General features: G+C 66.4%; 1 protein-coding gene across 1 annotated transcript in view; it reads left to right on the top strand.

Moving 5' to 3' along the window:
• The first annotated feature begins 1,378 nt into the window (after nt 1-1,378).
• GOT2 (glutamic-oxaloacetic transaminase 2) overlaps nt 1,379-11,860 on the top strand; it is a 21,956-nt gene continuing 11,474 nt past the window's right edge. The window contains 3 exon segments of the mRNA XM_068168424.1: nt 1,379-1,506; nt 9,969-10,053; nt 10,055-10,126. Coding sequence (XP_068024525.1) covers nt 1,436-1,506; nt 9,969-10,053; nt 10,055-10,126 — 228 coding nt within the window. The 5' untranslated portion in view covers nt 1,379-1,435.

Here is an 11,860-nt window from a genome sequence, read left to right as displayed (position 1 = left end):
GTATAACCCAGTGCAGCCCAGTATAACCCAGTGCAGCTCTTTGCCACCCAGTGTAACCCAGTGCAGCCCATTATAACCCAGTACAGCCCTTTGCCACCCAGTATAACCCAGTACAGCCCAGTATAACCCAGTGCAGCCCAGTATAACCCAGTGCAGCCCTCTGCCAGCCAGTGTAACCCAGTACAGCCCAGTATAACCCAGTGCAGCCCATTATAACCCAGTACAGCCCTTTGCCACCCAGTATAACCCAGTACAGCCCAGTATAACCCAGTGCAGCCCATTATAACCCAGTACAGCCCTTTGCCACCCAGTATAACCCAGTACAGCCCAGTATAACCCAGTGCAGCCCATTATAACCCAGTACAGCACTTTGCCACCCAGTGTAACCCAGTACTGCCCAGTATAACCCAGTACAGCACTTTGCCACCCAGTGTAACCCAGTACAGCCCAGTATAACCCAGTACAGCCCAGTGTAACCCAGTACAGCCCTTTGCCACCCAGTGTAACCCAGTGCTGTCCAGTATAACCCAGTACAGCACTTTGCCGTCCAGTATACCCCATTACAGCCCAGTATAACCCAGTGCAGCCCAGTATAACCCAGTGCAGCTCTTTGCCACCCAGTGTAACCCAGTGCAGCCCATTATAACCCAGTACAGCCCTTTGCCACCCAGTATAACCCAGTACAGCCCAGTATAACCCAGTGCAGCCCAGTATAACCCAGTGCAGCCCAGTATAACCCAGTGCAGCCCTCTGCCAGCCAGTGTAACCCAGTACAGCCCAGTATAACCCAGTGCAGCCCATTATAACCCAGTACAGCCCTTTGCCACCCAGTATAACCCAGTACAGCCCAGTATAACCCAGTGCAGCCCATTATAACCCAGTACAGCCCTTTGCCACCCAGTATAACCCAGTACAGCCCAGTATAACCCAGTGCAGCCCATTATAACCCAGTACAGCACTTTGCCACCCAGTGTAACCCAGTACTGCCCAGTATAACCCAGTACAGCACTTTGCCACCCAGTGTAACCCAGTACAGCCCAGTATAACCCAGTACAGCCCAGTGTAACCCAGTACAGCCCTTTGCCACCCAGTGTAACCCAGTGCTGTCCAGTATAACCCAGTACAGCACTTTGCCGTCCAGTATACCCCATTACAGCCCAGTATAACCCAGTACAGCCCAGTATAACCCATTACAGCCCGGTGTAACCCAGCACAGGGCAGTGTAACCCGCCCCAGCCCGGTGTAACCCAGCGCAGCGCTGCACAGCGCGGGCGGCGTTCCTTGCCAAGAGCCCTCCCTGCCGCCAGGCGGCGTGCGTCGGCGCGGCCGGGGGCGGGGGCGGTGCATGCGCGGGGCGGGGGCGGGGCGCGTAGCGGAGCCGGTGCCGTGCCGTGCGGTGTCCGCTCGCCAGCCCGCCCGCTCGCTTGCCGCCGCCATGGCTCTCCTCCACACTCGCCGGCTCCTCGCCGCCCCCCGTTTCTTCACCGCCGCCGCTAACCGCGCCAGGTGAGGGCTGAGGAGTTGGCCTAGCCCCTTAGCTCCCCGTCGGTGCCAGCGGGGGGGCTTTCTCGCCGCTGAGCCCGGTGTCCCTTCCAGGCGGGGGAAGGGGATGGAGGGTCCTTCGCGGGGACAATCGTGTCCCTCCGTGGAGCCCGTAGGCGCCGTTGGTGATGTCACGGTGGGGTCGGGAGGGGGGCAATGGCGCGCGGATTGGCTGGGGATTACCGCGGGTCGGGGGGCGCGCGGCGCTAACTGGCGAGCTGATTGGCTGAGGCCGAGCCGCGCGCCCCCCAGCCTGCCCTTGAAGAGCCGCCTGGAGGGCGCGGGGGGGCTGCGCGCGCGGGCCTCGGCTCCGGCCGGGGGGGACCCTGGGTGCGAGAGACCGGAGCCGGGGGGGGGGGCGCCCCGGGGCACCGAGAGACCGGAGCCGGGGGGGCACCCCGGGGCACCGAGAGACCGGAGCCGGGGGGGGCACCCCGGGGCACCGAGAGACCGGAGCCGGGGATGGGGGCACCCCGGGGCACCGAGAGACCGGAGCCGGGGGGGGGCACCCCGGGGCACCGAGAGACCGGAGCCGGGGAGGGGCACCCCGGGGCACCGAGAGACCGGAGCCGGGGATGGGGGCACCCCGGGGCACCGAGAGACCGGAGCCGGGGGGGGCACCCCGGGGCACCGAGAGACCGGAGCCGGGGATGGGGGCACCCCGGGGCACCGAGAGACCGGAGCCGGGGGGGGGGGCACCCCGGGGCACCGAGAGACCGGAGCCGGGGATGGGGGCACCGAGAGACCGGAGCCGGGGATGGGGGCACCCCGGGGCACCGAGAGACCGGAGCCGGGGATGGGGGCACCCCGGGGCACCGAGAGACCGGAGCCGGGGGGGGGGGCACCCCGGGGCACCGAGAGACCGGAGCCGGGGATGGGGGCACCGAGAGACCGGAGCCGGGGGGGGGGGGGCACCCCGGGGCACCGAGAGACCGGAGCCGGGGGGGGGGGGCCCAGGGTGCCGAGAGACCGGAGCACCCCGGGGCACTGAGTAGGCAGGAGCCGGAGGGCACACCGAAAGACGGGAGCCGGGGAGGAGGCGCTCTGTCGCCGAGAGATGTGGCCGTGGCGTTGCCGGTGGCGAGCAGCGGGGCCAGGGGCACCCCGGGCACCGCGCGGTATGGCCAGGGGCACCCCGGGCACCGCTGAGTGGGGCCGGGGGAGCGCCCCTCCGGGAAGCGGCTGGGTGCAGGCTGTGCAGGGGGGCTGGGTGCAGGGGGGCTGGGTGCAGGCCCTGCAGGGGTGCAGGCTGTGCAGGGGGGCTGGGTGCAGGCTGTGCAGGGGGGCTGGGTGCAGGGGGCTGGGTGCAGGCTGTGCAGGGGGGCTGGGTGCAGGGGGGCTGGGTGCAGGCTGTGCAGGGGGGCTGGGTGCAGGGGGGCTGGGTGCAGGGGAGCTGGGTGCAGGCCGTGCAGGGGGCTGGGTGCAGGGGGGCTGGGTGCAGGCCGTGCAGGGGGGCTGGGTGCAGGGGGGCTGGGTGCAGGCTGTGCAGGGGGGCTGGGTGCAGGCCGTGCAGGGGGGCTGGGTGCAGAGGGGCTGGGTGCAGGCCGTGCAGGGGGGCTGGGTGCAGGCCGTGCAGGGGGGCTGGGTGCAGGGGAGCTGGGTGCAGGCTGTGCAGGGGAGCTGGGTGCAGGCTGTGCAGGGGGCTGGGTGCAGGCTGTGCAGGGGGCTGGGTGCAGGGGGGCTGGGTGCAGGCTGTGCAGGGGGCTGGGTGCAGGCTGTGCAGGGGGCTGAGTGCAGGGGGGCTGGGTGCAGGCTGTGCAGGGGGCTGGGTGCAGGCTGGGTGCAGGGGGGCTGGGTGCAGGCTGTGCAGAGGGGCTGGGGTGCTGCTGGCCCTTGGCACGGTGCAGCAGGGTTGGGGACCACTTGTGGGGCTGTGAGGGGCAGCTCGAGGCCCGCAGTGAGGCTGGGGGTCCCTGGGCACCGACAGGTGGGGCCAGGGGAGCTTTGTGTCTCCCAGTAGGTCAGGGCTGAGGGGCAGCTGGCAATGGAGACCCCATGTAATGAAAACGGGGCTGGGAATGTGCAGTGGGCCCGGGGTGCTGCCCCCTTGCCTTCAGGCATGCAGAGCCTGGCCTGAGCGGGCTGCAGGCTGGGCAGGACCAGCGAGGACCTGGCTCCCCGCTGGCAGCTCTGCTCCCTGCTCTCCCTGAAGGCAGCACAGGGATGCACAGAGGGCTCCTGGGCGCAGCTGGAGCCCTGCAGAGACCCCGGAGCAGCTCCAGCAAGCAGGACAGAGCCCAGAGCCGTGGGGGCTAGGGACAGCACTGTCACCAAAAGCGTGCAGGGAGATCTGCCCAAGGCCTTGCTGCTCGCCAGAGCCCTTTGACTCCTGGCCCCTGCTGGCTCGGGAGGCTCTCTGGAGCAGCTGCCAGCAGGGGCAGGCAATCAGGGGGTTATCTCCCATGCCAGCAGATAAAGAGGCTTCATAGATATTGATTAACCCTTTTCTGTCCAGCATGGCCCCTCACTGCCCTCTGAGGCATCCTTGGTCTCTCCTCAGCAGCTCTGGAGGAGGAATCAGAGAACTGGCAGGGCTGGAAGGGAGCTCAGGGCTCAGCCAGCTCCAAGCCCCTGCCATGGGCAGGGACACCTCACCCCACAGCAGCTTGCTCACAGCCACCTCCAGCCTGGCTGCAAACACCTCCAGGCATCAGCAGGAGGCTTCCACCACCTCCCTGGGCAGCCTGGGCCAGGCTCTCCCCACCCTCCTGCCCAACAACTTCTTCCTCACAGCCAAGCTCCAGCTCCCCACTGCTCCTTTTGCTCCAGCCCCCCCAGGCCTGTCCCTCCCTCACCCCCTCCAAAGTCCCTCCCCAGCTCTCTTGCAGCCCCCTTTCAGACTCTCTTTCCTGCCCTTGGGCTGTGGCAGGCCTGGGAAAGGCAACAACTTTGCTTTCCTCGAGCTTGAACTCCCGAATGGAGCTGAGGTCACCTAACAGCTGGGACTCTGGGCAGCCTGCTGGGGGTGCCCAGCCCCGGGGAGCAGCCCTGACCCCGCCGATGCCAAGCAGTGATTAGTTCTTTGTGTTCCCTTATCTTCAGCAGCCTCAGCTGGGGGCGGGGTGGGGGTGTGCCCTGTTCCCAGCAGCCTGTGCTGGCAATGGCCTTTCTGCAGGCAGCTGAAGAGAGCACCCGAGGGGTTTGAAAGGTCTCCCTTGGCTCACGAGTGCTCACCGAGGCGCAGCCTCCCTCTGCCGGGTCACAGCAGAGCTGTTCTGAACGCTGTGCCGGGAGGGAAGCCTGGCCACAGCCCAGGGGCTGGGCTGGCAGGGCCCCGGTGGTGGGCGGCCACCGCCCCCTTGGCATCGCCCTTGGGTCAATATTGGCTTTAGCAGCGCTGCCCAGGACGCCTCCAGCCCCTCTGCTCAGCTGCAGGGCTCGGGCAGAGGCTTTCCAGTGCAGCCTCTTCCCTGCCTGTCCCTGGGAGAGCAGCTGGAAACCTTCCCTGGAGTCAGCAGTGCTTGCTGCTCACCTAGGGGGAAGCTTCCTTTGTGAGCTTGGCATGAAGCAGAGAATGGGAAGGGAGCTCAGGGCTCAGCCACCCCCAAGCCCCTGCCATGGGCAGGGACACCTCACCCCACAGCAGCTTGCTCACAGCCACCTCCAGCCTGGCTGCAAACACCTCCAGGCATCAGCAGGAGGCTTCCACCACCTCCCTGGGCAGCTCTCACCACCCTCCTGCCCAACAACTTCTTCCTCACAGCCAATCTCCAGCTCCCCACTTCTCTTTTGCTCCAGCCCCCCCAGGCCTGTCCCTCCCTCACACCTTTACAAGTCCCTCACTCCTGGGTCTGTCTCTGCATCCTGGGCCAGGAGCTCCCCAGGCATCTTTGAAAGGGTCTGGCTGGTTTAAGGTAGCTGCTGGAGCATTTTCCTCCCCTCTCTGTCCCATCTGTGCTTGCATTGAATGGCCTCAGAAGATCACCCTGGCTGAAGAGCATAGGTCACAGCTCCCAGGGTGCCAGGGGCAGGAAGGGACCTCTGGAGAGCTCCCAGTGCCAGCCCCTGCCAGAGCAGGAGCACAGAGCCCAGCCCAGGGGCACAGGAACACATCCAGCCAGGGCTGGGAAGGCTCCAGAGCAGGAGACTCCACAACCTCTCTGGGCAGCCTGCTCCAGGCCTCTGGCAGCCTCCCAGCCAAGAAGTTCTTCCTCCTGCTGAGCTGGAAGCTCCTGGGCTGCACTTTCCAGCCCTTGCCTCTTGTGCTCCCCCAGGGCACAGTGAGCAGAGGCTGGCCCTGTGCCTCCCTTCCTGCCCCCCAGCCCTCAGCTCTGGAGAGACATTGCTCAGATCCCTCTCAGCCTTCTCCTCTGCACACTGCACCCCCCCAGGGCTCTCAGCCTCTCCTGCCCAGGCAGTGCTGCAGTCCCTTCAGCAGCCTTGGAGCCCTCCCTTGGCCTCTCTGCAGCAGATCCCTGTCCCTCTGGAGCTGGGGAGCCCAGAGCTGGAGGCAGTCTTCCAGCTGTGGCCTCCCCAGGGCAGGGCAGGGCAGAGCAGAGGGGGAGGAGAACCTGAGCACCACCTTCTGAGCTTCTAAACTCTGTGCTGGGGCTGCTGTGTTTCTGTAGCTGCAGGAGGTGCTTGCTGTGGTGTCCCTTAGGGAATTCACCTTCCCTTTAGCTTTCTGCCCTGCAGTGCTTCCAGCCTGGCAGGGAGGATGTGCTGTTAATAGCTCTGACCTTCATTCCAGACCTGTGCCCTTCGCTAGGAAATCCACCAGAGTGCTGAGGCAGCCACCCCGCAGCGCTGTGGGGCAGGGGATGTGTTGGGATGTGTGGCCTCAGCTCCCCAGCAGACCTGGGGCCCAGGGGGCTCCACCAAGGAGGCTGCAGAGCCTCTGCCATGGGCCAGGCTGGGAGAGTTGGGGCTGTGCAGCCTGGAGGAGAGAAGGCTCCAGAGAGACCTCAGAGCAGCCTTGCAGTGTTTGGAATGGGCTGCAGGAGAGAGGCTTTGCAAAGGCCAGGAGGGACAGGAGAGAATCAAGCAGCTTGGCAAAGACCTGAGACATCAAGTCCAAGCCATGGTGGCTTCACTCTGGCAGAAGCTGGACTGGGAGGAGACATCAGGAGGAAGTTCTTGCCCAGAGAACTCCATGCCTGTGGGGGCTCCATGCCTGGCAGTGTTCAAAGCCAGGCTGGGTGAGGCCTTGAGCAGGAGGTGTCCCAGGCTGTGGCAGGAGGTTGATCTTTAAGGTCCCTTCCAACCCAACCCAGCCTGTGGTGTGCCCTCCCAGAACCCTCTCCAGAAAGGTTCCCCTGGGTCTCCTGCTGTGTTTGCCCAGCTCTGCCTGCACTGCCTTCCCCTGCCCCTGTGAATCCAGCCCTCTGGAGCAGCAGAGGAGCCTGCTTTGGCCTGCAGGGTGAGCAGAGGGGAGCAGCAGTCCTTCAGCCTCCTTGGCTGCCTGGAGCTGGGGCAGAGGCAGGGGCAGGCTCAGAAGCAAAGGGCTTAGCTGCTGGGGTGCTGTGGCTCAGGGTAGATGCCTGCAGGCTCAGCAGCAGTGTGTTACAGCTCAGTGACCTGCTTAAAGTGTTGGCAGGGTTGGGACCTAAGGACCCAGAGCCCCAGGAGCTGCTTGGGTGAGAATCCCAGGGGAAGGAAGGTGCTGTGGCTGTCTCCTCAAAGGAGCTGGCTGGGCCCCTGCAGCCCTCTGAGAAACAGCCCTGGGGGAGGTAAAAGCCACAGAGACACAAAGACTCCTCTGCAGAGCCTTCCTCCTTCTCCTCCCCCACCCCCCCTGCTGCCAGGAAGGCCTTGGAAGGGTTTTTCCTAAAGCTCCATTGGGTGCTGCCTGGTCCTGCAGCAGGGTTGTGGTCCTGGCAGGCATCACTGACTCATCCTCTGCCTCAGCTGAGCCCTGCTGAGGTAATGGAGACTCTGTTAGTGGTCTACAAAATGCTAAGCACAGCTTCCATTTATAACCACCTGAGGTGGCTCTGCCTTGCAACTGTTTTGCTGCCCCTGTGTCCCCTCCCCCCCTCCTCCCCCACAGCCTCTCAGGAGGAAAAGTGGAGGAGTTCTGTTGGGAAGTGTTGTCCTGATGGGGAGGGGAACTCAGACCCTCCAAGGGCCTCTTGCTCATCCCCCCTGCAGGCAGCAGGGACAGCTCCAGCTGCAGCAGGCTGCCCAGGGACACAGCCAGGCTGAGCTGGAAGGGCTGCAGGGATGGAGCCTCCACCACCTCCCTGGGCAGCCTGGGCCAGGCTCTCCCCAGCCTCCCTCTGCACAACTTCCTCCTCAGCTCCAACCTAACTCTGCCCTGCTCCAGCTCCAAACCATTGCCCCTGGGCCTAGCCCCACAGCCCCTTCTGAGCAGTCCCTCCCCAGCCTGCCTGCAGGTGCCCTGCAGCTCTGCAGCTGCAGCTCTGAGCTCTGCCTGCAGCCTTCTCTCCTGCAGGCTGCACAGCCCCAGCTCTCCCAGCCTGGCCCCAGGGCAGAGGTTCTGCAGCTCCCCTCTGGGGCTGCTCTGCTCCAGGCTCTCAGCCCCAGGGCTCTCAGCCTTTGCTGCTCCCAGAGCTGCTCCATGCCCCTCAGCAGCTCTGTGGCCTCTGCTGGGCTCTCCCTAGCAGTTTCCTGTCTCTCCTGAGCTGGGAGCCCAGAGCTGGACACAGGACTCTAGACATGGCCCTGGTAGGACAGGGTAGAAGGGGAGAAGAACCTCCCTGGCCCTGCTGCCCACACTCCTGGATGCCCTGCAGAAGAGCACTGGGACCTTCCTGGCCACAGGGCATCTTACTGCCCCCAGCACTCCCAGCTCCTCCTCTGGGGAGCTGCTCTCCAGCAGCTTCCCCCTCAGCTGCCCTGCTGCAGGAGGCTGTTCCTCCCCAGGGGCACAACTCCACACTTAGCTCTTTGAACTTCCTGAGGTTCTTCTCCACCTTCTACAACCAGGTGGAGGCCATTACAGCTTCTGCCAGGCAGAATAAACACCACCATGCCCCCCCTCCCCCGCTGCTCCTCCTGCACCATCTGCAGAGCCTGGACATGGGACTGGGCAGAGGCTTGTGGCCAGAGGCAGAGGAGCAGGTTTCTTTTTATAGCATGGTGTGGCCTACCCCTGACATTCAGAGAGCCTGGCTGGCTTCAGGATGTCCTAGCAACAGGGCAGAGGCAGGAGGCCTGCAGGGCAGCCCTTGAGGAGCAAGAAGCAAAGCAGCTCCTGATGAGGTGCAGTGATGGGAAGCTGCCTTCCCTTGCTGTCCCAGGGAGGGGATTCTGCCCCTCTGCTCCACTCTGCTGAGCCCACAGCTGCAGCTCTGTGCCCAGCTCTGCAGCCTCTGTGCCAGGAAGGCTCTGAAGGGGCTGGAAGGTGTCCAGAGCAGGGCCAGGAGGCTGAGCAGAGGGCTGGAGCTGCTCTGCTCTGAGCACAGCCTGAGAGAGTTGGGGTTGTGCAGGCTGCAGAGGAGAAGGCTCCAGGGAGACCTTCTGGTGGCCTTCCAGGAGCTGCAGGGGGCTGCAGGAAAGCTGGGGAGGGACTTTGGAGGGGGTGAGGGAGGGACAGGCCTGGGGGGGCTGGAGCAAAAGGAGAAGTGGGGAGCTGGAGATTGGCTGTGAGGAAGAAGTTGTTGGGCAGGAGGGTGGTGAGAGCCTGGCCCAGGCTGCCCAGGGAGGTGGTGGAAGCCTCCTGCTGATGCCTGGAGGTGTTTGCAGCCAGGCTGGAGGTGGCTGTGAGCAACCTGCTGTGGGGTGAGGTGTCCCTGCCCATGGCAGGGGTTGGAGCTGGCTGAGCCTTGGGGTCCCTGCCTGCCCTGCCAGCGCTGGGCTCGGTGCTGTTGTGTCAGGCAGGCTGCTGGGCAGGGCAGCTCCAGGGTCACACAGCAGTGCCTCATGCAGTTGCCTAGGTCTGGCTGGGCCTGCCTGGGGGAGGCTAAGCTGCATGGTTCTGCCTCTAGGCTGTGAGGAGATGATGCTTGGCCAGAGCTTGAGAGTTCATAGATCCTTAGAATGGGTTTGGGCTGGAAGGGTCCTTCAAGACCATCCAGCTCCAACCCCTGCCCTGGGCAGGGACCTCTCCCCCCAGCCCAGGCTGCTCAAGGCCTCATCCAGCCTGGCCTTGAGCACCACCAGGCAGGGGGCAGCCACAGCCTCCCTGGGCAACCTCTGGGTGGTTTAAGGCTTCTCTCTCCTGGGGCCCTCTGCTGTCCCCTCCCAAGGCAGGAAGGGCTCATTTCTAGCCCTGAAAGGCTTGTGGGGAGAGTTGCCTGCAGCCACAGAGGCCTGAAGCTCTCTGCCCCCTGTCCAAGGTGAAATGCAGCCCCAGGTGATGGAGCACACAGGAGCTGGAGGCTTTTGGACTCAGTTAGCTCTGCTGCTGCCTCTCCCAGTGGTCTGAGGGCCCAAGATGGCCCTGGAGGCTCTCTGCCTCACCCTGCCGCCGGCCCTGCCCCTTCCCAGGCCTCACCCTGACTCTCTTGCATTTTTCCCTGCAGCTCATGGTGGTCCCACGTGGAGATGGGTCCCCCTGACCCCATCCTGGGGGTGACAGAGGCTTACAAGCGTGACAGCAACCCCAAGAAAGATGAACCTGGGCGTGGGAGCCTACCGGGACGACAACGGGAAGCCCTACGTCCTGAGCTGCGTCCGCAAGGTCAGCCCTGCCCAGCCCTGCCCCAGCCCTGCCCAGCCCAGCCCTGCCCTGCCCTGCCCAGCCCAGCCCAGCCCAGCCCTGCCCTGCCCCTGCCCAGCCCTGCCCTGCCCTGCCCAGCCCTGCCCTGCCCTGCCCAGCCCAGCCCAGCCCTGCCCTGCCCAGACCCTGCCCAGCCCTGCCCCTGCCCTGCCCCTGCCCTGCCCTGCCCAGCCCTGCCCTGCCCAGCCCAGCCCTGCCCTGCCCTGCCCTGACCCAGCCCTGCCCTGACCCAGCCCTGCCCTGACCCAGCCCTGCCCTGCCCTGCCCTGACCCAGCCCTGCCCTGCCCTGCCCAGCCCTGCCCAGCCCTGCCCTGCCCAGCCCTGCCCTGCCCAGCCCCTGCCCTGCCCTGCCCTGCCCTGCCCTGCCCCTGCCCCTGCCCTGCCCTGCCCTGCCCAGCCCTGCCCCTGCCCCCTGCCCTGCCCTGCCCTGACCCAGCCCTGCCCTGACCCAGCCCTGCCCCTGCCCTGCCCTGCCCTGCCCCTGCCCCAGCCCTGCCCTGACCCAGCCCTGCCCCTGCCCTGCCCAGCCCTGCCCTGCCCTGCCCTGCGCTGCCCTACCCCTGCCCTGCCCTGCCCTGCCCTGCCCAGCCCTGACCTGCCCTGCCCTGACCCAGCCCTGCCCAGCCCTGCCCAGCCCTGACCCAGCCCTGCCCAGCCCTACCCTGCCCTGCCCTGCCCTGACCCAGCCCCTGCCCAGCCCTGCCCAGCCCCTGACCCAGCCCAGCCCTGCCCTGCCCTGCCCTGACCCAGCCGTGCCCTGACCCAGCCCTGCCCTGCCCTGCCCAGCCCAGCCCTGCCCTGCCCTGCCCTGCCCTGCCCTGCCCAGCCCTGCCCAGCCCTGCCCAGCCCCTGCCCAGCCCTGCCCTGCCCTGCCCTGCCCAGCCCTGACCCAGCCCTGCCCTGCCCTGCCCTGCCCAGCCCTGCCCAGCCCTGCCCAGCCCCTGCCCTGCCCTGCCCTGCCCAGCCCTGACCCAGCCCTGCCCTGCCCTGCCCTGACCCAGCCCCTGCCCAGCCCTGCCCAGCCCTGACCCAGCCCAGCCCTGCCCTGCCCTGCCCCTGACCCAGCCGTGCCCTGACCCAGCCCTGCCCTGCCCTGCCCAGCCCAGCCCTGCCCTGCCCTGCCCTGCCCTGCCCTGCCCAGCCCCTGCCATGCCCCTGCCCCTGCCCTACCCTGCCCTGCCCTGCCCCTGCGCTGCCCTACCCCTGCCCTGCCCTGCCCTGCCCTGCCCAGCCCTGCCCTGCCCTGCCCTGCCCTGCCCTGCCCTGCCCAGCCCTGCCCTGCCCTGCCCTGCCCTGCCCTGCCCTACCCTACCCTGCCCTGCCCTGCCCTGCCCTACCCCTGCCCTGCCCTGCCCTGCCCTACCCTGCCCTGACCCAGCCCTGCCCTGCCCGGCCCCAGCCCTGCTGCTGGGCACCTGGGGCAGCTGGGGGGGGCCTCAGCAGGCACACTGGGGATGGCAGCTGGCACCCAGCTGAGTGGTGGGCTGGATAAGATGGAGGGACAGGATCCCTCCAGAGGGACCTGGGCAGGCTGAGCAGAACCTCAGCAGCTTCAACAAGGCCAAGGGCAAGGTCCTGCACCTGGGGCAGGGGCAAACCTGGATACCAGCCCAGGCTGGGGGTGAGGAGACTGAGAGCAGCCCTGCAGGGGAAGGCCTTGGGGTGCTGGGGTTGGGGGGAGCACAGGACAGGAG

Source organism: Melanerpes formicivorus, unplaced genomic scaffold (assembly GCF_026170545.1).
Source record: "Melanerpes formicivorus ecotype bairdi unplaced genomic scaffold, bMelFor1.0.p_v2 SCAF_137, whole genome shotgun sequence".
NCBI lineage: Eukaryota > Metazoa > Chordata > Aves > Piciformes > Picidae > Melanerpes > Melanerpes formicivorus.
This window is presented reverse-complemented; position numbering and strand designations above follow the sequence as displayed.